General features: G+C 30.1%; 3 protein-coding genes across 3 annotated transcripts; all 3 read left to right on the top strand.

The window, feature by feature from the left end:
- The first annotated feature begins 3,678 nt into the window (after nt 1–3,678).
- LOC108481413 (uncharacterized) lies at nt 3,679–4,227 on the top strand. The gene has a single exon (XM_017784553.1). The coding sequence runs from the start codon at nt 3,679–3,681 to the stop codon at nt 4,225–4,227; it is 549 nt and encodes a 182-aa protein (XP_017640042.1).
- Nucleotides 4,228–13,399: 9,172 nt separating this feature from the next.
- LOC108481412 (uncharacterized) lies at nt 13,400–14,038 on the top strand. The gene has a single exon (XM_017784552.1). It carries the CDS (start codon nt 13,400–13,402, stop codon nt 14,036–14,038), a length of 639 nt encoding a protein of 212 aa, XP_017640041.1.
- A 6,593-nt stretch (nt 14,039–20,631) lies between these two features.
- LOC108482558 (dehydration-responsive element-binding protein 1B-like) lies at nt 20,632–21,785 on the top strand. The gene has a single exon (XM_017785688.2). It carries the CDS (start codon nt 20,805–20,807, stop codon nt 21,552–21,554), a length of 750 nt encoding a protein of 249 aa, XP_017641177.1. The 5' UTR covers nt 20,632–20,804; the 3' UTR covers nt 21,555–21,785.
- The last annotated feature ends 2,439 nt before the right edge of the window (nt 21,786–24,224 follow it).

Below are 24,224 nucleotides of genomic sequence, written 5' to 3'. Positions count from 1 at the left end.
GAGGTTTTTATGGAGCAGAGACGTATCATCATCCTGTTTCTACATCTTTTTTCATGTTATTGACACATCATTTTGTTAATTGTTTTAACTTGAACCCTGAAACTCGAACTATGAATAAATTTTTTAACTTGAATCCCAGACCTTGAATCTTAAACTTTAAACCTTGAACCATTAACCTTGAACCTTAGATTCTAGACCTCAAATCTTGAACTCTAAATCTTAAACCTTAAATCATATACCCTAAACCCTTGATCTTAAAAGTTGGGTCCAGGGTACAAGGTTTCAGGTTAAAAAATTATCAAAATGACATGTCAATAACATGGAATACAAAAATGACATTAAATAATTGATAAAGAATACATGATGATATAACATCTATGTTTCATACTATTCTTTCTCAATATTCTTATTATTGATAGTGAAGCTAGTCTCATTTATTCTTAGTTTTCCATTATATAAATTATTATTTTGTACAAAATTCAACTAGAATATAATTCTAAATGCAAATAAAACTATTAGAAGATTAGACACGACAGTCGACAGCATGAAATTAATATTATCTTAAAATAGTTGGACGGTTGTTTAAAAATAAATTATATAGGAATCAAATTAGCATAGATATGTTCCAGTACTCCAAAAAAAAAAAGAAACATATGGATCTATGAAGAGGGGACAAGCATCCAATGTGGTTGACAAAATATAATTTTTCTCCTTACTTTTAAGTAAGTTTTTTTATATAAAGAAATTCCTCCCTCCCTTGTTTTTTCTTCTTTATAGGTATAAAGAACTGAAATCTCTTGCTTGGTCTGATGGCCCCCCCTTGCAACATGCAATAGGATGGCCTAAAACTCACGATTAGTGGCCCAGAAAAGATGTGTCTCCCTGATGATCCCCAATCATTGTCCTTTTGGGTTTGTTTTTTTTTTTGGTTAGTTATTATGATTCTTTTTATTATTTAATTTTCTTCTTCTTTACCTTTAATAATTATATATTATCGTTCTTTTGAGTTGATTTCTTAACTTTATTTGATTATTGATTGTTACAGTAAAATGTTTTTGTCTGTAACAAGGATTTATATGTATTAAAATACGAAATCATGCCTACTTATATCAAACACTGCATAATAAAATGAGACACCTTGGCCTTAGTGAATGAAAATGAGGCTTCTAGCTTCAACCTCTTTTATATCTTTGCACCAGGATTGTACACTATCGATGGTATATGTCTGATTTGTGCAACAACCTTATCAAGCTCAAGCTCTAAACTTAGCTCTCTCTCTCTCTATATATATATGTATCATTATCTATATATATCTTACATAAATCACTCTTTAGCATGGTTTATTCTCTTGGGAAAACCCATGAACATGATCTTGTCCAATATTTATCCTACAAAACATTGGAGCATACTATTCATGCAGACTTGAAGAACATAAACCGAGTATAATTGTCTTAACACAATATCTAGTGCAGACGGCTAGTAAACTTGTAGTTAGAATTTAAACCTACCTTGAAATCAAACTCAACCCAATCATATTTGACCATAAACATTTAATGATTTATGCTGGAATTGATTTAAAATACAGTTAGCCCCATCGTCAACAGACATCCATTGTAACAACATTTTTTACTATAATAGCCAAACTTTTAGTAGAACCGATTTTTTATATTTTATTTTATCTCTGTATAACAACTTTTCACTTATAACAACAACAAACATGGTTATGAAGTATATTCTTTGTTAAATTGGTTCTCTCTAACAATATATTTTCTAAAATTTTTAGTAAAATTATAGTTATTTCATATAAAGAAACCTATTCGTTATAATTTATTAAATAATAGTAATCTGAATTAAAATATCATTTTAATAAAATTTTAAATTTCACATAAAATATATTAATTATGTTTTATTAGATAAAAATAATGTTCAATAAACTATTAATTTCCTATAAAATATAATAGTTACAAATTTGAAACATCATATAAACTCATAATTTGATCGATTATTGAATTAATAATTCATGATAAATTAATTAATTTAATTTGACAACTCATATTGATTAATTGAACTTATTAGATTTATTAACTTCATAATTAATCATGTAAAATAATGTAAAATAAAATATGCATAAAAGTAATAACGCATGCACCTACTGTATATATTTTAATTTTCTTTATTTGATTCCTACTTTGTTTAGTTGATGAAAACTCACTATATGAAATCTATTATAAATTTATCACAATTATCTCTCTACAGCAACATATTGTTACAGACGTAAAACAAACAAAATCTTGATAAGCAAATAAAATTGTTATAAACAAAGTTGATTAAAACCCACTCAAAATTTACTTAAACTCGAAATAATTAAAGCCTAAAACTAATCTAAACTAATCAAATCTAAATTCAACCAATCCAAAAACCAACATGAGATTCAAATAGTAATATAAGTATAAATTAGGGTTAGCCCATCTCTCAAGTTTCGTGTTAGCAATAGTCACCATCAGCCCTCATCACCAATAGACAGGCTAAATAGTAAACAATACTTACACTTCCTAAATGAAGATATTAGACTTTGGACGTACATAGTTTAAGGAAAAAGATTGGGGTTGTTGAGCCCAGTAAAATTGAGTCCATTTTGCAACTTTGGACTTACAAATGTGGACTGTAATTTCTTAACGAGTTTGATTTTGATTCTAAAAGAAAAGGGGGTGTGCGGCTAATCGTCATACAACCACATTTAGTACGTCATGGAGAATGGCGTCACCCTTGTGTCCTTGTTCCTTACAGCATAGCTTTTTGTAGTATGGTTGTGTCGCACTTGCTGGGCCAAATCAGATGGCGATTTTGTCATGTGTGTTGCCTTTATTTGATTTGGACTGATAGGAGAGACTGTTTCTGTTTTGCACTAACTTCAGTGGAGAATGGAGATGCGTGTGTGTGGGTTCTATTGCTTCCCATCATTTCATTTCATCCTTTACAGATTATGGTTAATGGATGCACAATAACTAACATCAGCTTATGGCCTTTCATTGCTGGACCAAATATGAGACATCACAACGCTTGGCACCAATGGATTTATGACAGCCATCAATTAATGGAGCCGACTGGATATATATATTGTTTTTCTCTATTTTTGGGTTGATATTAGAATTTTTATTAGAATTTTACGTCTACATCAACCTAAATTTATATTGCATATTTACCCAATTTAAGGGGAATCTATAAATATTAATAAAAAGAAGTTACGATGAGCTTTGTTGGTTTTTTAATTAACATAATATAAAAATAATTAAATATGAATATGATATAAGATCTAGTTTAATTATAAAAATGAATCGTTTTCTATAGTAATATTGGGTGTCATCAAGCTGTCAAGCGGCATCACTTTAAATTAAACCCAATTATATGTCAATCATTATGATGAAGAAAAAAAATTTAAGTGGTGTTACTTGACACGTTAGCGGCACCGGTATGAATTTTTTAAAAATAATTGTATTTTCAGCATTTAGAAATATAAAAAATATATAGTAAAAATTTATTTATTTTTTGTGGTGTCCTTGATACATTAACAACATCAGTCAGTTTGATTTTAAAAAATAGGAAAAAATTTTGGGTGACTTCAATGAGATTCTATTCGCTCATAAAAAACAAGGAGGACGAATTAGAGGGGAAAGACAGATGAATGCTTTTAGGGAAGCACTTGAAGATTGTGAACTAAATGATTTTGGGTTTGTTGGTCAGTGGTACACTTGGGAAAGAGGTAGATTGGCTGGGAACAATATACAGGAAAGATTGGATAGAGGAGTAGCTAATCAGGAATGGTGGAAGCTGTTTAATAATTACTCGGTTCAATATTTACAACATGGGTTATCGGATTATTGTCCAGTGATAGTTGATACGAGAGGGGATGAGAACACACGAACGTTGGATAGCCACAAGAAATTTCGATTTAATGTTGATTGGTTGCTGAGTGAAGAATTAGAAGAGCAAGTCAAGCAAGGGTGGCTGTCTAATGAAGAAGAAACGATGACGAAACTTACAGAACTGGGGACACGTTTAAGTAAATGGGCGAAGAAAGAAAAAGGGGCTAGAGAATACCGATCAAATGTCTTGAACAGTAGAATGATAAGTTTGAGTTCTAAAGAAATCAGTGATGAGGTCTTAGCAGAGATGACGGAGATTAGATTGAAAATGTATTTAAAAACTGATAGAGAGGAGCTTTTCTGAAAACAAAGGGCGAGAGTTGATTGGTTGCATATGGGGGATAAGAATACGACTTTCTTTCATAGATGGGCTTCTTATCGGCAGAAAAATAATAGAATTAAAGGGCTTGAAAATGAAGCTGGCAGATGGGTGAATGAGGCTACTGAAATTTCTACTATAGCAACTGATTATTTTAAAAATATGTTTTCCAAAAGTGTAGTCAGTAGCAGTGATGATTTACTTTCAACAATACGTCCTTGTATTACGAAGGAATTCAACGAAAATTTACGGAAGGAATTTCAAGCAGCAGAATTCTAGAAGCATTGAAATCTATTGCCGCTCTTAAAGGTTCAGGGATTGATGGGTTCCTGACAATCTTTTTTCAAAAATATTAGAATATAGTGGGGGAGTAGATTACGAGGTATTGTTTGCAGGTCTTGAATAGTCAACGGAATATGGAGGAGGTGAATCGGACAAGTATAGTATTGATCCCTAAGGTGATTACACCGAATAATATGAGTTAGTTTCGACCAATTAGTCTTTGCACAGTGATATACAAGATAATTTCAAAAGTGATTGTCAACAGATTTCGTCTTATTTTACATTATTGTATCGATGACAGTCAAGGGGTGTTTGTGCCGGGAAGGCAAATTACAGATAACATATTGGTGGCGTACGAGATTTTTCACTCATTTAAGAAACGAAGAGGGAGATCAAATAAAAGCTTCGCTTTAAAACTTGATATGAGTAAAGCTTACGATAGGGTGGAATGGTGTTTTGTGGAAAAAATGATGCACCGTATGGGCTTTTGTGAAGAATAGATAACGTTAATAATGAGGTGTATTACGAGTGTTAAGTATACGGTGGTGATTAATGGGAAAAATGGAAAAGAATTTCGACCGGCCAGAGTGTAACACCCCTATAACCCGTATCCGTCGCCGAAGTCGATTATAAAGAGTTACCAATCTAAAACATTACATTTGTACATTCACATTTACCTAAGTTCATTAGCAATTTTATGCATAGCCAAATACAATCATAGATCAAAATTCAGACTTATACAGACATTCAAAAGTTGCCATATTCATAGTGCTTATATACTACAACATCTTAAAATATCATTCACTTAAGTCTATTCTATACATGCCATCCTAGCTCCAAAATATAATAGTACCAAAATGATAGATAGTGTGACGAGTTCTTGTGATCCCCTTCCAAGCGGTGGTGAGTCAACAATCTATAAAATAGAGAAACGTAACAAACGGAGTAAGCTTTCATAAGCTTAGTAAGTTTTAAGCAATGCAAACAAATAAACTCAATTATACTTCGATCATTCAATTTCTCAATAGGCCATTTTCTAGGTATAATGTCATTTGGCCGAATATACGCAGCACATAATGCACATTTAGCATTCTTATTTCAATTAATCTGAATTCATATAACATAAATAAATCAAATACTTTCACATACTTTCACACATTGACCGAATGTATCATGATCATAGATATAGTTATAACATTTATTCACATATGTATCACATTATACACTTATGATTCAATTCAAATCAAACTCACATAAAAGTACATAATACGTACCTGGCCTACTTAATGTATTGAATGTATTCATTTGTCGTTCTAACACGAGGTATCTTAGTCTTAGACTTTTATCAAATCACCGGTATATAGCCTGCTAGGTTTTAAACCCGAATTCATCCACCGGCATATTGCCTGTTAGGCTCGAAGCCCGATATCATTTCAACTGCATTATAGCCTGCTAGGCTCGAAGGCCCGAATAGTATCTCACCGGCATTATAGCCTACTAAGCTCAAGGGTCCGGTTAGTATCTCACCGGCATTATAGCCTGTTAGGCTCAAAGGCCCGATTAGTATCATACGATATTCAAATCAACAAGTTTCATATAACACAATCACACCAAATTAGGTACTAGCATCATTCGAATATATCATCCTACATTTTATTCACTTTTATTTCATTTCATCATTCACACTTATCATTTGATAGTTTACACATAACATCTCACTCATATTCATCTAACACTTATCATTTGATCATAAAAGCATATCACATTATACTTCCATATTATATTTGCCATTCGGCCATATACATACATTACAAATAATATTAAATTCTCAAAATATGTCATGTCATTATTGAATATTACTTATGTTTAACAACTTAAAACTTACCTCGAATATTTTCGAACAGTCTCGGATCGGTTATTCAACTACTTTTCTTTTCCCCTATCCAACCTTGGTTCTTTATGCTCTTGAGCTAATTCAAACAAATTTAACTTATTAAAGTCCCATCATGCTAGCTTATGACCGAATATGACAAGAAATTAAATAGGTCATATAGCTACTTTTAGCTCAAATACAAAATGGTCATACACATTTTTAATCACATTAAGCAATTTAATACAATTAATTTAACATTTCTTCATGTACACCTTTATGACCGAATACACATATCAAATAAGTAACTTACCTTAACACATAACCCACATAGCCAAAGTACATATAACCCTAATGACCGAATATGTATATCACCAAAATTCCTATGACTTAACCTTTAACCTTCATAGCTGAATATTCATTATATACTTAGTTCACATACACAAACACAAAACTCATATGGCATTTTATATTTTCATATACATATCTCAACCATATAGCCAAATATATAGCTCATCAAATAGATATTTATTCATGTTCCCGTAACACATATTGATCAACTAGTCCATGCATTAGCCTTTGGCACATTCGGTCATTAAAGCAATAACCTATTTAACATTCAAGCATTTTATACTAAAATTCCTCCCAAGGCCGAATTCATATACAACCTTTAATACTCATACAAAGTTTATATTTTAAATAATTTATACACACACCATTAACTTAATATCAATTAACTAAGCACTTTAACAATTTTCTTTAACTATACACACATTCGGCAATGACAAAGACAATTTAACAAACCTTAAATTCAACTTATAACAATATATACTCAATATTCAAAGCATTTAACATCACTTCATTATAATTTTTACATCATGGCCGAATGATCCTTTTTAAACCATTTATCCTCACAAAGCATAAACTTCACCATTAAACTTACAAGCCAAGTTATCTAAATAAACCATCTATACATAAGTACCAAGCCTCAAACTTAATTTATAACTATCTAAATCATTTAAAACATCCAACACCAAATTTTCTTTGCATTTCATACTATAGTCGAATGCCCATTTCAAGCAATTGAGCCACACATAGTTCAAATTTCAAAATTTAAATTTATAAACTTACAATCACATAGATTTTAACATTATAGTCCATCAAACTTTCATTCATCAATTTCTATCATCAAATACAAAATTTTTGCAATTTCCTATCATGACCGAATGCACAATTAACCAACATTTAACAAATTAATTAATGGGTTTAAAGTAAAACCAAGAGAGGAGCTCAAAAACATGAATTTTCAACCAAACTACCATGAACTTACTGTAACGCCCCTAACCCGTATCCGCTGCCAGAATAGGGTTTCGGAGCATTACTACCATTTACAGATCACTAAAAAAAAATTAAATACTTACCGATTCAATGCATCATATAAATAAATATATTACCATTCAATCAACAGTTTTCACACTTGTATAAGCATCAAACAGCAGTATTGTTAGTATACTTGCACATATCTCATATAAATTCAACATTGATATATCTATTTTCTCGACATATCGCACTTGAGTTTAATAATAGTCTCAACTTACATAATTTCCTTGTATCAATATATCAAAGATAATCATATGTGTACATGTCATGAAACATATCATGCTCTTACCGTTTCTTCATAAGCATATATCATTCATTTCATTATATCAATATTTCATGCTCTATCATTTCCATATATTTTATGTATATTTATTCCGGTAATAGTTTATATCAAACTTAACATAAATTATATTCCATGTACTTATACTTATTTCGTTTATCTATCTTTATAATTATTTCATATAACCATTCGTCATCGATACATATTACACGAATATAAATTGTTCAACGAGATGTCATAGCGTCTCCCATCCACGGTCTTATTTATCTTTGACATGATGCCATAGTGTCTTTCAACTATGGTCTTACTCATTTTCTGTCATGTTGCCATGGTATCTTTCAACCATGGTCTTATTCATTTCCCCGTCACGTTGCCATGGTATCTTTCAACCATGGTCTTATTTATTTCCCGTCATGTTGCCATGGTATCTTTCAACCATGGTCTTACACGTTTCATATCAGGTGCCATGATATCTTTCAACCATGGTCTTACACGTTTCATATCAGGCTGCCATGGTATCTTTCAACCATGGTCTTACACATTTCATATCAGGTTGCCATGGTATGTTTCAACCATGGTCTTACACATTTCATATCAGATAGCACACTCCCGCGAACCTCATCCTTACAGTGGGATTACCGGTCCAGCTAAATCCTCATAATATAAACTCATAGAGTATTGTCGGGATTACCGGTCGAGCTAAATCCCACCAGCGACAATTACTCTAATGAGCTTGAATCTGAATTACAGTCCGAGCTAAATTCAGACCCTAATTCGGATTACCATCGGGCTAAATCCATTTTACACATATTCTTCGGGAGGGCTATATCAGGTTAGGATCACCCGTCCGAGCTAGATCTTTTTTACCGTCAATTCCTTTTCAGAGATCCATCGAATTTTCCTTTCATTCAACAGGGATTTATTTTCAAGTTATATCGAGTATTTACTAATATTTCATCAATTATCATAAATTGAATATTCAAATCATATTTTCATTACATAACCACATATTTCAAGTGTTTAAAAATACAATTCAAGTTACGCAAACTTACCTCATTGATTGTTCGTGTTTATGATTTCATTATTCTGATATATTTTCTTTTCCATGATCAAGTCTCGTATTTGTGTCGTCTGGATCTTTATAAATAAATTTGATCATCATTTTCATTCATTTCATATTCTAATGCATTTAATTAATGCTCCAGGCAAAAATTACCATTTTGCCCCTAAACTTTTAATTAATGACGATTTCATCCTTAGGGTCAAGAAAATAAAATTCTTGCAGTTTAATCCTTATTTCCAGCTATTATTATCATGCATATCGATAACAGTCCATGAATTCTATTAAATATCAAAATTTTTCACAATTTCAACACTTTTCAATTTAATCCCTAAAACATGTTTTCCCCCGATCTTGAACTGAATTGATAATTTCATTAAATTTTGTAATTTAAATAATAAAATAATCTATTTCATGCAATTTAGTCATTTCTGACATTTTTACAAAATTGCCCATAAAGTTTTACTTTTATTCAATTTAGTCCCTAAGCCTAAAACATGCAAATTAGCCATGCTAGATGAATATTCATACATATTTTTCCTCCTCCTCCTCTCCATTCCACATCCTTGATGTAGATAACACACTTGTAAGTAACATTATCCATAATTTTTATTATTTACTTTTATGAATATTCAAGCTGTCCATCTATGTTATAGTCACTAAATTATTTATATCTGGAGCTCTAGAACTCTAAATTAAGATCCGATAATTTTATCTGAAACTAGACTCATATATCTTCTTACCATAAAATTTTCAGAATTTTTGGCTCAGTCAATAAGTACAGTTTATTCTTTAAAGTTACCCTATTTTGCTGTCTGACAGTTGTGACCCTTCTTCACAAAAAATTAAATATCTTCTCATACAGAATTCGAATGACGTTCAAATTTATTTATATTGAAACTAGACTCATTAAAGATTCTAAAAATATAAATTTAAGCCCATAATTATGATTATCAAATTTTTTATGATTTTTCAAAGTCAGAACAGGGGAACCCGAAATCATTCTGATGTTGTCTCAAAAAATTTATTATATCTCATGATTTACAAATCTATTGCTTACACCGTTTCTTCTATGATAAACTAGACTTAATGATATTTAATTTCATATTTTTTAATCTTCTAATTCGATTTATAAAATTTATGGTGATTTTTCAAAGTTAGTCTACTGCTGCTGTCCAATACTATTTTAGTACAAGATATTAATTACCATGTTATAACATCCTTATTTTCTTTTTCTACACCATTTCTCATCACTTTCTCTTATTTTCTCTTCACTAACATATCAAGAACATAAGACCTTATGTAAGAAAACTCTACTATAACATTATTTCCATGTTTTATCAATAATAACAAACTTAAAAACATATTGAAATCTTGATATACTTACCTTGTTCTATTGATACTAATCTTTAACTTGATTTTCTCTCTCCTCCAGCTTCTATTTCTTGAATCCAACTTGATACTCTAACTCCCCATGGCCTCCTTAACATTTCTCTCTCTTAGTAGCAATGGAAATTCTTTTGATTTCTAGGTGGAAATGGTGAATTTTTAGTGGAAGGACCAAATTGTAAAGAAAAGAAAATTTCTTTCTTTTCCTTTTCTTCTAACATTGGCTGCATGCATGGAAAGATGATGAAAATTCTTCATCTTTCCTTCCTTTTATACTAAATAATTAATAATAAAATAATAATAAAATATCTCATTAAAATAATATATATCTAATTAAATAATCATAAAATATCATCAACATCATCATTACTTTCTAGATTTCTCTCTCTTCCAATTGACCATTTTGCCCTTTATTATCTTTTAAAATTCCATCCTTGAGTCATCATTTAATTTTGGTAAAATTGCAATTTAGTCCCTCATAGTTCTTCACCTATTCAATTTGGTCCTAATTCATCTATTTTCCTTAGTTTCTAGATCATTCCACTCTTAAAATATTTACACTATTGGTCCTTCAACTTTTTCATATTTACACTTTAACCCCTTAAATTTTGAGTATTTACTCTTGTGCAACAAAACTTTTCTCACTTTTACAATTTAGTCCTTTCTTGAATTAATATATCATAATATACTTCTTAATATTGACATAACTCAAAATTTCCCTTTATGTCACTTTATTTCCTTATTTTACTATATCAAGGATAATATCTTACTGTAAAAATTTTCAGGGTATTACACTTACCTTGAATTTATCTTCCCCCAAATGACCGAATATTCAAGAGCTTCACTTCTTCTTTTTAGTTTCTTTAGTTTCGGCTAAGTGATAAGAAAAAAAAAATAAAGCTCCACTTTGTTTTTATCACTACATTTTTATGTTATAAAATAACATATATTATTTTATAACATAATTTAAGTTTATAATTTATTATTATTATTAAGCACATGATGTATTAACCAACCCCACTATCGTAGACTTACATAAAGTGGTAAAATAGAAATGCAAATCCTCTACTTTAGTCATTTACAAAATTAATCACTTGGACATTCACCTGCCATATTTTCAAAGTTTCTCAAACAAGTCCTTTTTAGCTAATTCCACATTCAAATGACAAAATTAAGACACAATACTTTCACACATGCACTTTCACATATAATAAGCATATAATATAGCATTTAATTATTTTTGTGACTCGGTTTTGTGGTCACGAAACCACTTCCCGACTAGGGTCAAATTAGGGCTGTCACACAGAGGGTTGAGGCAAGGTGATCCGCTCAGTCCGTATTTATTCCTTATTTGTGCTGAAGGTTTTTTACGGATATTGGGCAAAGCGAAAAGGGAGGGAAAGATTTCAGGGGCCAGGATAGGAAGAAGAAATATTTCAATAACGTATCTATTTTTTGCTGATGATTGTATGCTGTTCGGAGAGGCATCGACTGATGGTGCTAGCCAAATGAAAGGTATAATCAAGGAGTATGAAGTGATTTCAGGGCAAATGGTCAATATTGACAAATCATTGATTTATTTTAGTGGAAATGTTGAATAGGAAGAACAGGAGCAAATGGGTAATATTTTGGGAGTGAGAATTTCTAATAATCCGAAAAAGTATTTGAGGTTGCCTACAATGGTGGGCCAAAGGAAAAAAAAGGCGTTCATTGAGATTAAAAATTGTTTTAACAAATTGATAAACAGTTGGAGTATTCGGGTTTTATCGGCTAGGGGGAAGGAGGTATTTCTCAAATCTGTTTTACAGGCTATTCCAATTTATGCGATGCAATGCTTTAAATTACCAATTTCTTTTTGTCAATATCTTGAGAATATAATGTGTAAATTTTGGTGGTGTAATCCAAAAAAATAATAAAGAGATTCATTGGTGTAAGTGGAGCGATATGTGCGTCCCCAAAACGAAGGGAGGGTTGGGTTTTAAAAATTTATCAAAGTTTAATATGGCCTTGTTAGCAAAACAGGGATGGAAGATTATTATGCAACCTGATAGTTTGTTGGCACGAGTAATGAAAGCGAAGTATTTTCCAAAAGGGGATTTTATGAGTGCAAGAGTTGGTTCTTACCCTTCGTATACCTGGCGAAGCATTTGGGGAGCCAGACGCCTATTAGAAGATAGGATTGGCTGGAGAATCAGGAACGAGCGGAATGTCAATATATGGAATGATGTATGGTTGCCTGAAGCTGGAAATGGTAGAGTTTAATATCAGCAAATTAATATAAGGTATACTATGGTGTCAGATTTAATAGATAGGGAGGTTGTTACCTGGAAACATGAGGAAATACGATCATTGTTTGGTGAGGACCAAATGCAGAGAATTATTGCAATCCCATTGGTGAACATCGAGCTTCAAGATGCATTGGTTTGGAGGGGGGATAATACAGGGATATATACAACAAAGACAGGATACAAATGGAGAAATACAATAGAAACACCCAATATACAACAAAACTTTCTATCTAAGTTTTACAGGAGACTTTGGGATATTAAGGTACCAAGCAAGATACGTATACATTTATGGAGAGTGGCTAAGAAGTATATGTCGGTTCTGTTTAATTTGAAAATTAGTAGGTTGGTGAATAACACGATGTGCCGAGTATGTCACGAAGATGAGGAGACAATTAGCCATGTATACAGAGACTGCTCTTTCACTCGCCAAGTTCTTCGGGAGCTAGGATGTGGTAATTCTCCATGCAATACAGAAGCAAATTGGAATATATGGTTAGCGGTGGAATACGAAAACCTTGCGGAAGAGGAGTGCATAAAAAGAACTATATTCTTCTGGGATATTTGGTATAATAGAAACAAAAGTGTATCATGAGGGTAGCAGGACTAATATGCATGACACAGTGGAATTCATTAATGCATATTATGCAGAAATCAAACACGTGAGTGATGTCACGAAGAGCAGAAATGAGATTAATAATAAAGCATGGCGGCCACCCAATGATAACAGAATAAAAGTTAATTTTGATGCAGCCTTCAAGCAGAATCAAAATAAATCAGTGTCAGGAATTATCGCGAGAAACAAAGAAGGCGAGGTCATGGCAGCGTGCACTTACCCAGGGAGAAATATAGTAGATCCGACCATTGCGGAGGCTAGAGCGTGTTTACAGGCAGCCACCATGGCAGAGAACTTGGGTTTTCAAGAGGTTGAGGTAGAGGGGGACGCGTTGACAGTCATTAAGAAACTAACATTGAATTCAGAGGACAAATCAACTATCCGAGGTTACATCCAAGAAATAAAAAGGAAAGCTTGCATATTTAGAAGTATACAGTTTAGCCACATACCGAGAGAAGCCAACAGAGTAGCGCATGAGTTAGGAAGAGAAGGATGGAGATTCGAAGATCCACAGTATTGGATGGAAGAGGTACCCAACACAGTGGAGGATCTAGTGAATAGGGACCGAAATCACAATAATGGTAGAAGAGATAATAATAACGAGTCCGGATCTGGAAACGATAAGGTGATTTGATGAGCTCGAATGTTTAGTGGAGGCTAGCGGTCGAAAAGTTATATGCTGAAGAGGATTCAGAGGAAGGGCCTAAGTAACAACTGATGCAGTAAAAACAATGGGGATACAGAAGGAGAGGAGTTTCTGGGTTTAGCATTTCATTTTCTTTTTGCTTTAGTTTTAAAGATTTATTTTCTTTTGATATTATTAAAACGTTCCATTTCTTTATTGCAATCATTTTCCCTAGGCGCCGAATAAGTAGCCCATTAGAATTAGACAGTTGTAGTAGAAATTTATTGTTGCATAGGAGGTGTGCTAAAATCCCATCAATAAATTATCAGTTGAATATTCAAAAAAAAAAGGAAAAAAAAAACCTTTTTAAAAAATAAAACAATTTGATTTAAAAAAAAACGATGGTAAAAAGTCACGACTCAGAACTCACTAGAAAAAATAAACTTAGGAAATTAAAATGTTAAAAAAAAGATTTAATTTGCCGCAACATTTGTAATAAATAATGATATTTTTCAATTGTTTTTTTTCTGTCATCGTTCTTTTTAAACCATATGTAACACCCCCTCACCCCAAACCATCGCCGGAATGAGGTTATGAGGCATTACCGGACATATCAGACAACTTACGAATAATTTACAATTAATATAACTTTCATAGTATAATATAATAATTAAGTCCCTATCTTGGACTCTCGAAGTTCAAACACGTATTAAAAGTAGAACGGGACTTGTTCGAGTATTCCAATTTTTTTTTTTTATAAAAAAATTTCGGCAGCATTTCTGCTTATTTTTACCTAAACCTCCTACAAATTCAAACCAAAATCACCAACACCAATGTTTCACATTCATATAACTAATATTTATATCATTAACATAATTTTAACTTAATAACTATCATAGCATCATTCAAAATTGATTATAAACTTCATTCATTTAACAACTTAATGTTCATGTATCAAAATATCATGTACTTTCCTTACCATTTCATTTAACCATCTAAATATTATAATTCATCCTTCACTACTCAAAGTAATATACATATTCAAGTGATTAAACAACACCTATGTACATGCCACCTTTACCCAAAAGAAAAATATACATCACCAAGTTTGTGTTGGAGTCGAGATTGTTCTGGATGTTGAGTAGGACACTTGACTTCTACTAACTTCACATACGAAACAACAAATGCACGAGTATGGATATACTCGGTGGTATTACTATAAATCAAGACTATTTAACATTAATAAATTACAAACATCAACCATAAATTTTATAATTATTTAAACTACTTTTATATATAATTATTTTACTTCATAAATCTTAAATTCATAATTCATTTTTCTCATACTAACTCAATTCATAATTTAGTTCATACATTCTTTCTCGTACTTTTCAATAGTGCTAAAACAAATAATCTCATTTTCAAAATTTCATTTCAATTATTTACCCTATTAACAAAGCTCGGACTATGACAGATACGCGGATTTCCACCCAAACACACCAGAATGTCCAACCCAAACACACCCAGAATATTTTAAATCCTCCATAACACACCAGTAAGGCATTAAGTGCATCTTCGGATAAATCGAAGTATATAATAACAGAAACATCTTCTCGGCCGAACTACAATCTCCTCATCACATCACAAATCCAATGGCATGCCATTTGTATCAAATCTAGTCCGACAAGTTAATAGGGTATTATTTTACTTTTTCTAATTTCAATTTCATTTACACAAAAAATTTCAATAATCATTCAATTCAAATATCTATTATCTTAATCCATATACAAATTAATTTTCACACAAGTGTATACCATCAACACCATACAATTGTCACCATTTATTTATTTTTCAATCAATACACTTTTCAATTAATCATATACTTACCTCAAGTCTTACTTACCATACATAACAATTAAAATTTCAGCAATCAATAATAATTAAAATTTGAATTATAGTAATACACACCGTAATTTTCCCGTTTTAGTCCTCGATGACTTTCTCCTTTCCTTTCGATCTTGACATTTCAGGTTTTTTGTTGGCTCTGAAAATAATAGTAATTTATATTATTATTTACAGCATTAATTATAATAAATAATTAAATTTCTAAACAATTCCTACCTTATTCCCAATTTAATCCTAACTAAACTTAATTATTTTCTTAATCCAATTCACTTTCTTTTTATATTCAAATTTTGTCTAAACTTATATTTAACTATAAAATTTCCAGCATATTTCCCTAATTTCGAAATTTCTTCAATTTAGTCCTTACAACATAAAACTTATAGCCTAGTTTACAATTTAATCCCTTAATCAATTCTAACTTAGAATTCATTCAATTAAATCCCTAATTCCATAATTTATCCAACATGAACCATATTTGGAAACATATGAACTCTTGAACTATCAACTTAATTTTATCAAAATCTTGTTTTAAAGCTTCTAAAACATCAAAATTAACTAAAAAGGACTTAATTGACTTACCAAATTAATTCCAAGCTTTAAATCCTTAGTTTTCTCTTTTATTTTTCTATCCCTTTTTCTTTCTCTTTTTCTCCCCTGCTTCCCGTTTTCAATTCTGTTTCTATTCCCTTTTGTTTCTTTATTTCTCTTTTATATTTATTTGTTTTACTTATTTAATTAGCATATATTATAATATATTTATTTTAAATATCTATTTTAACATCATTTACATATTTTACAATTGTACACATATTTAATTCTACATTTGTACCAATAATTTTATTACATTTGTCATTATTTAATTTGTTTCTCAAACAAAAATCTCATAATTTAATAATTTAATTATTTAATTAACAAATATCTTTTACTTAAATTATAAATAATTAAGTATTTAGATTACAAATGTACCAATATAATTTTTACACATGTATATTTTTATTACCATACAATTATCTACTATTTAATTTATTTAATAATAATGCTAATAATAATAATCTAATATAAAACCATAATGTTAATTAATAATTATAATAATTTAATATAAAACCATAATAATAATCATTATAATATATAAAACCTAAAAAAATCTTTGATTTTATTTCACCAATATGTCGCCTCATTTGTAGTCAATGGCTTAATTGCCATTTTAATCCTTTTATTTTCTATTGCTTTATAATTAAACTTTTACCCTTTATTCAATTTAATCCTTTTTATTACTTACTCTAAATTAAGCTAAATTCACCTAATTAGATCCTAATTAGACACACCACTAGGCTCATAAATATTTTTAATAATTATTTTCGAACTTATTTCACTAAGACGGAGGCCCTATAACTCACTTTTTCGGTGCCCGTGAATTTCGGGTAAATTATATTAATTGTAAATTAATATTACAATTAATATTACAATTAATATAATTTACAAATAATTTAGTCCTTACAACATAAAACTTATAGCCTAGTTTACAATTTAATCCCTTAATCAATTCTAACTTAGAATTCATTCAATTAAATCCCTAATTCCATAATTTATCCAACATGAACCATATTTGGAAACATATAAACTCTTGAATTATCAACTTAATTTCATCAAAACTTGTTTTAAAGCTTCTAAAATATCAAAATTAAGAGAAAAGGACTTAATTAAGCTTACCAATTAAACTTGAAGCTTTAAAATCTCAATTTCCCTTTTTATTTTCTTTCCCTTTTTCTTTCCCTGTTTTCGTTTTGTTCCCTGCTTCGTTTCTGTTTCTTTTGTTTTGTTTCTTTGTTTCCTTAATTCTTTTTATGCTTTATTATTTTATTAACATAATATAATATTAATATCATATATTAAAATATCTTTTACTTTAATATTAAGTAAATTAATAATTATATAACAAGTGTATATATTTATATTATTACAAATGTCATTATCTAATTTGCTTATCAAATAAAAATCTCATGATTTAATTAATACAATTAATAATTATAAAATATCTTTATACTTAAATTATAAGTAATTAAATATTTAAATTACAATTGTACCAATATAATTCTTACACATGTATATTTTATTACCATACAATTGTCTTCTATTTAATTTATTTAATAATAATGCTAATAATAATAATCTAATATAAAACCATAATGTTAATTAATAATTATAATAATTTAATATAAAACCATAATAATAATCATTATAATATATAAAACCTAAAAAAATCTTTGATTTTATTTCACCAATATGCCGCCTCATTTGTAGTCAATGGCTTAATTGCCATTTTAATCCTTTTTATTTTCTATTGCTTTATAATTAAACTTTTACCCTTTATTCAATTTAATCCTTTTTATTACTTACTCTAAATTAAGCTAAATTCACCTAATTAGATCCTAATTAGACACACCACTAGGCTCATAAATATTTTTAATAATTATTTTCAAACTTATTTCACTAAGACGGAGGCCCTATAACTCACTTTTCCGGTGCCCGTAAATTTCGGGTTATTACACCATATTAATGTCGTCTATGTGTCATGCTGTACCACAAAAAAATTATTTTTTTTACCATGCATTTTTTGTATTAATGTATAAAATTGAAAAGATGATTATTTTAAAAAAGTAATATCGGTGCCACCAAAGTGTCTGGTGACATCACTTAAAAAAATATTTTTTTCTTCATTGTAATAATTGGCATATAATTAGGTTTGATTTAAGGCAGTGTTGTCTGACACATTAGTGAAAACCAAATACACCATAGAAAACAATTCATTTTTGTAATAAATATAAATTTTATACTATTTTCATAATTAATTATTATTTTTATTTTAAAAAAAACAGTGTTGTTAAAGTATCCACACATAGTTTTTTCTTGTTCCTTTTACTTCATATGCCATCCAATAATTTAAACAACATATTAAGTTGGTAAATTCTAATATAAAATGCTAATAATTTTAATGAATTGAATTAAGATTTTAAATTTTTTAATTTTTAAATATAAAAAATAATTCTCAAGTTTTGTACAAATACAAGAATTGATTATATATATTAACCTAATTATAATATACAAAGGAAAAATTATAAATGACAGTAAACTTGAAAGTTAGGAAATGCTGATTTTATGTTCACCATCAACCTTTTTTAATCTTCAATCTTATCGTGGTTTATAATTCTACTTAATTGCATCAAAATTAAATGTGCATGGACTGAAATGCTTCGAGAGATTAATTTGTGACTTGTGAGTGCATTGCAAGGACATATCAGAAAAGTTGGAAATTTTGTGGGATATTTTGGGCCAAAAGGCCCAATCAAGGACTTCATAACTTAAAAAGTAAGGTAGGGATTCAAGTTCACATTTCCTCTTTAAAGCCACGTGACCAACGTGGAACTTGAAGCGAAAAAGAGTTTTTTTTTTTTTTTGGGCGGAGGAAAAAGGTTTATTAATAGTATTTTTTTATCATAAATGTTTATAATAATGAAATTATGTTTGGTACATGTTTCAATGAAATTTTTAATAGGGTTGCAGTGAAGATAGAGTATAATAAAATATGAAGAAATTAATAAATATACAAAAGAATCGGGTTACGTGATAATTTTTTAATTCTGCATATATTATCAATGTATTAAATATTAACTTTAAATATGAGGATAATGTATTTCAGCACATTCGAACTTATATCCTCTTGTATTGTCAACAATATCCATGCCAATTGAGGTAAGACTCAATCGACAATTCCTATACTTTTTAATTTAAATGATAACATCATTAAAATTATTTAATTAAATTCGTTGTACGACATTTTAATAAAAAAACTCATTTAATAGTTATGCAACAAAAATATTGATATTGTAATATATTTAAATTTAACAAAATTTGATAATATTAAAATTTAGACTTACATTTTTAATTTGAAAAATAAAAAATTAAATTTCTAAAATAAAAATTGAGAAACATAATTCAAAATGTGCAAAGTCTACACCAACACAGAGTATATTTTAAACTAATAATTATTATTACTATAAATAAACATAAAAGGAATAATAAACAAAAAAAAATTAATATAAAATATAAATGCAGTACCAAAATTTCTTTGAAATTTAATAACTTAAAATGAAAAAGAAACATTTTTATGTACTAAAATTATTTTTCAGTTGCATTATTAAAAAAAAGTATCGATACAAGATGTTTATGCATGATGCGAGTGAACTTAAACATTTAAGATCTCAAAAATTAATGATACATAATAGAAAAATAAAAATTAAATAAGCATGTTAAAATCAAGCTATATAATCAGAATAAGATTAAGAGAATGGAATAGTTTAAATGAATTGAATTTAAAATTTGTCTAATTACCTCTCACTGCCCCCTAATCCCACACCAAGAGAAAATGAAAAACGTGTCGAAGTGCAATTCCCATCAAAACACGTGCTAAACACCTTAGCTTACTGAGTTTATAAATTGTAATCTTAGCTGTAAAAGCCCAAAAAGGCCAAATCAAAAACAAAGAGCTTGGATTTGTAGATTAGACCTTTGTTTGTTGTTTTATCTCAGCTCCAATGTGGGACCTTTAGAACTTCATAGCTGGCACTCTTATAATATGCGCGTCCGTGTCTAAATCGCACTCTATCTGCCCCCACGCCCTTTCCCTCCTAAACTATATATACCTTTCTCCAACTCTCTTGCTGCTTGAAAAATCCAAATCCAAATCCAAAAGATTCAACTTCCAAAACCGAACCCAGACACCATAATCTCGAGACCGTTTTGAAAAAGTACTTTACTGCTCCTTTTGCTGCTTAAAAACCCAACACCCATAACTTGTTTTTTACTCAATTCAATGGATATTCCAAGTCAAACGCCTGACGTCCCCTTCTCCAAGTCTTATTCTATGCGTGCTGAAAGGGTGGAGCCATCTTCATCTTCTGAAGGGGGCATTGGTGGCCGGCGAGCTGTTCACTCTGACGAGGAAGTGCTTTTACTAGCGACCAACAGGCCTAAGAAACGAGCAGGGAGGAGAGTATTCAAGGAGACGCGGCATCCGGTTTTTAGAGGTGTTCGAAGGAGGAATAATGATAAATGGGTATGCGAATTGCGGGAGCCTAATAAAAAGACTCGCATTTGGCTTGGAACGTATCCCACCCCTGAAATGGCTGCCCGGGCACATGATGTAGCTGCATTAGCATTCAGAGGCAAGGCTGCTTGCCTTAACTTCGCTGACTCTGTTTGGAGGTTACCCGTGCCTGCTTCCAACGATGCCGCCGATATCAGGAGAGCCGCAGCTGAGGCAGCTGAAGCATTTAGGCCTCCAGTATTCCAGGAACTCTCCGGTAGCGACGTCAGGCAGGGAAGCTTTAAGGCTTCCGATTGTGAAGTTTCGAGCAGTGACGTCAAGTTGGAAAACAAGAAGAAAATGGCAGCTGAAGGTGAAGTTTCGACAGAGAAATTTCACTTCATGGATGAAGAAGAAATGTTCTACATGCCTAAGTTGCTTGACAGCATGGCTGAAGCGCTTCTACTTTCACCACCAAGGAATCGCGATGAAGTTGACAGTGATATCGATGTGTCTTTATGGAGTTACTCAATCTGAAGTGTACAAACTACAAACTACTGCAAGTGTTTTTTTTTTTCTTTTTTCTTTTTGTAATATATGATCTTTTTGTGTAAGGTTTTAGGTAAAGATGTACAACTGGTATGGTATTGTTGAATTTGAAGAAGTCAGAGGGCATGTAAGATATACGACTCGACTACGAGTTCGTTCCCCTGTTTCCAACAAGTCAACAACTAATTATTAAAAACTTTCTTTTTGTCTTCTCTTAAATTATTAAGTCATCCAATCCAAAAGATTATCCTTCGGAATCGGAACAACAAACATGTATGGGCATCTCAATGATTATACATTTGAGTAGTAAACAAATCCTAAAATTCGAGTTTGTAGATAAAAAATAATATTAGAATTTTTTTTATTTACTATAAATTTAATTAAAATTTTATATAACTACCCAATACACAATAATTTCAATTTGTATATAGAAAAACATCTTACTTTTTAAGAAAACAAAAGGAACTGATTTCTTTTCAGTAAAAGTATCATAGATGTTCATGTATTAAGAGTTAGATTACATTTTAATTTTTTCTACTAAAAATAAGTAAATTAATCATTATACTTTAGCCAATAAAATTTTTATTTGCTTCTATTATTAAAAACTAACATGACTAATAAAATAACCATATAGTTACACATAACACTGAAAATAGATTAAAATTTTATCACATAAAATTAATTAACTTATTTTTAATAAAAATAAAATACAATTTAACTCCTACTATTAATATTTCTATTAATATTTTTACCTTTTTTTTCTTTCCCGTTAGAGCTTTTTTGGTTAACAATCCGGGTGTATCGATTTATCCAAACTTGAAACTTATAGACCGGAAGCGTGTGAGAAGCGTAAATGGTATCACATCACATGACTCCCATCCCATCGGTTTTTATTTTTTAGCCTCTTATTCTTATCAAGTGTTTTTCTCCCTTTTTTGATGAAATAAGAATATTAAGTCTTAATTAACCATTTTAATGCTCGGTATAATCCAATTAATTCACAAATGTTTTATAGTACTTGAAATGTTTTATAAAGTATGTCGTAATTTCGAAATATTGGAAGGAATCGTATATATAAAATATTACATCTTTTCTTTTAATGGTAGTTACATGGATAATTTGAACTAATCAGGTAAAACTATAAAAATTTATTTAAAATATTTTTATCACGGCTATTAAAGTTAATTATTATTATTTATTTCTTAATATATTTATTTGAGTCAGTTTAATAATTAATTTTTGTATTTTATAAATTTATAAAGAGTAATATATTAATCACGATTTTTAAAATTATTATATATTTAAAATAATGATCAAATCCTCAATAACCGATTAAAATAAGAAATATTCTTATTTTACTCGACTCTCTTTTTTTTTTTTAAGTAGGAACAAAAAAGCATATCTGAAAAAAAACTTGTTTATTGTTTCCAAATTGAGGATAGAAGTATATAATGAATATAGAATTATAGGATGGAATGGAATGACGTCGTAGTCGAAGGAAACAAAAGAGGAACAAGTTTCACTTCCACGTTGGGGCTTTTTTTGGTTAATACGCACTGACGTATATCCAAATTGAAAATGAAGAGACTGGAAGCGCGTGAGCAACGTAAATGGTATCACATCACCATCACTCCCAGCCCTAGTTACATGGATAAGTTTATTCAGGAACAGTTTTATTGAAGCCGTCAAAGGCCACTTTTTCAAATTAAAGTAGGAACAAACTAAGTACGGCCCGTGTCAAAACAACTTTAATTTTGCAAAGCAGGGGACGCCACATGTTTGTTAGCGTAGATGCGTGCGGAAGATTAGGCCCAATTGACCCTTTCATATAAGACACTGCGACGACAGGCCCAATTCAATTTGCATCGCAACTTCCCGTGAGTTGGGATTTGAAATTTTATTTGTTCAAGTGAAACTTTAAATTTGACAAATATTCTCACATCAGGACTTCAATTTTTTTATCTAATTTAATTATTGAAAATCTTAAAATTCAACCCTTAACATAGGAACAATGACTAAGTTTAGGACATATCTTGAACAAAAAAAAATTTTAGACCCCAATCTAAAAAAATTGTCAAGTTCAGACTCCAAATAATGATTTAACCCTTAAATATATATTAATTTGACTTCACAAACTTGAATATATTTTATAGATAATACTTGTTTGTGTTTAACTAAAATAACTGAAATATGTTATACAGAGTATTCTCATTTCTGTTTAGGAGTGACAAAAGAAAAACCCTCTAACTTGACAAATTTGAATCCATCTCGACTTTATAAGGGTGATTTTTTTTAGGTAAGCTACATTATTAGTCATTAAATTATGGGTAAGTTCTTATTTTGATCACTTAATTAAAAAAAAAAGTTACAACTTGTAACAGCCCATTTTTAGTAAAATTAGAATAGTAGTTTTGAGACCACAGATCCGAGTCAGAAAAAAAATTATTTTAAAATTATTACATGGTCTGCATTATGATAGGAATGTTATATGAAAATTTTGATAAGAAAATTTTACCGATTTCATAATCAATTATAGAAAGGACCAAATTGCATAAAAATATAAAAGCTGAATTCAAGTAGCTAGAAGGATTAAATGTAATACCCTGAAAATTTTTTGTAATGGCGTAAATTCAATGTTATCGGAACAGTGGTTTCGTA

This window comes from Gossypium arboreum, chromosome 12 (assembly GCF_025698485.1).
Source record: "Gossypium arboreum isolate Shixiya-1 chromosome 12, ASM2569848v2, whole genome shotgun sequence".
NCBI lineage: Eukaryota > Viridiplantae > Streptophyta > Magnoliopsida > Malvales > Malvaceae > Gossypium > Gossypium arboreum.
This window is presented reverse-complemented; position numbering and strand designations above follow the sequence as displayed.

What these genes read in the sequence shown, in the direction of transcription:
- LOC108481413 (XM_017784553.1), top strand. Translation starts at nt 3,679, where the DNA reads ATGAATGCTTTTAGGGAAGCACTTGAAGATTGTGAACTAAATGATTTT.
- LOC108481412 (XM_017784552.1), top strand. Translation starts at nt 13,400, where the DNA reads ATGCATGACACAGTGGAATTCATTAATGCATATTATGCAGAAATCAAA.
- LOC108482558 (XM_017785688.2), top strand. Translation starts at nt 20,805, where the DNA reads ATGGATATTCCAAGTCAAACGCCTGACGTCCCCTTCTCCAAGTCTTAT.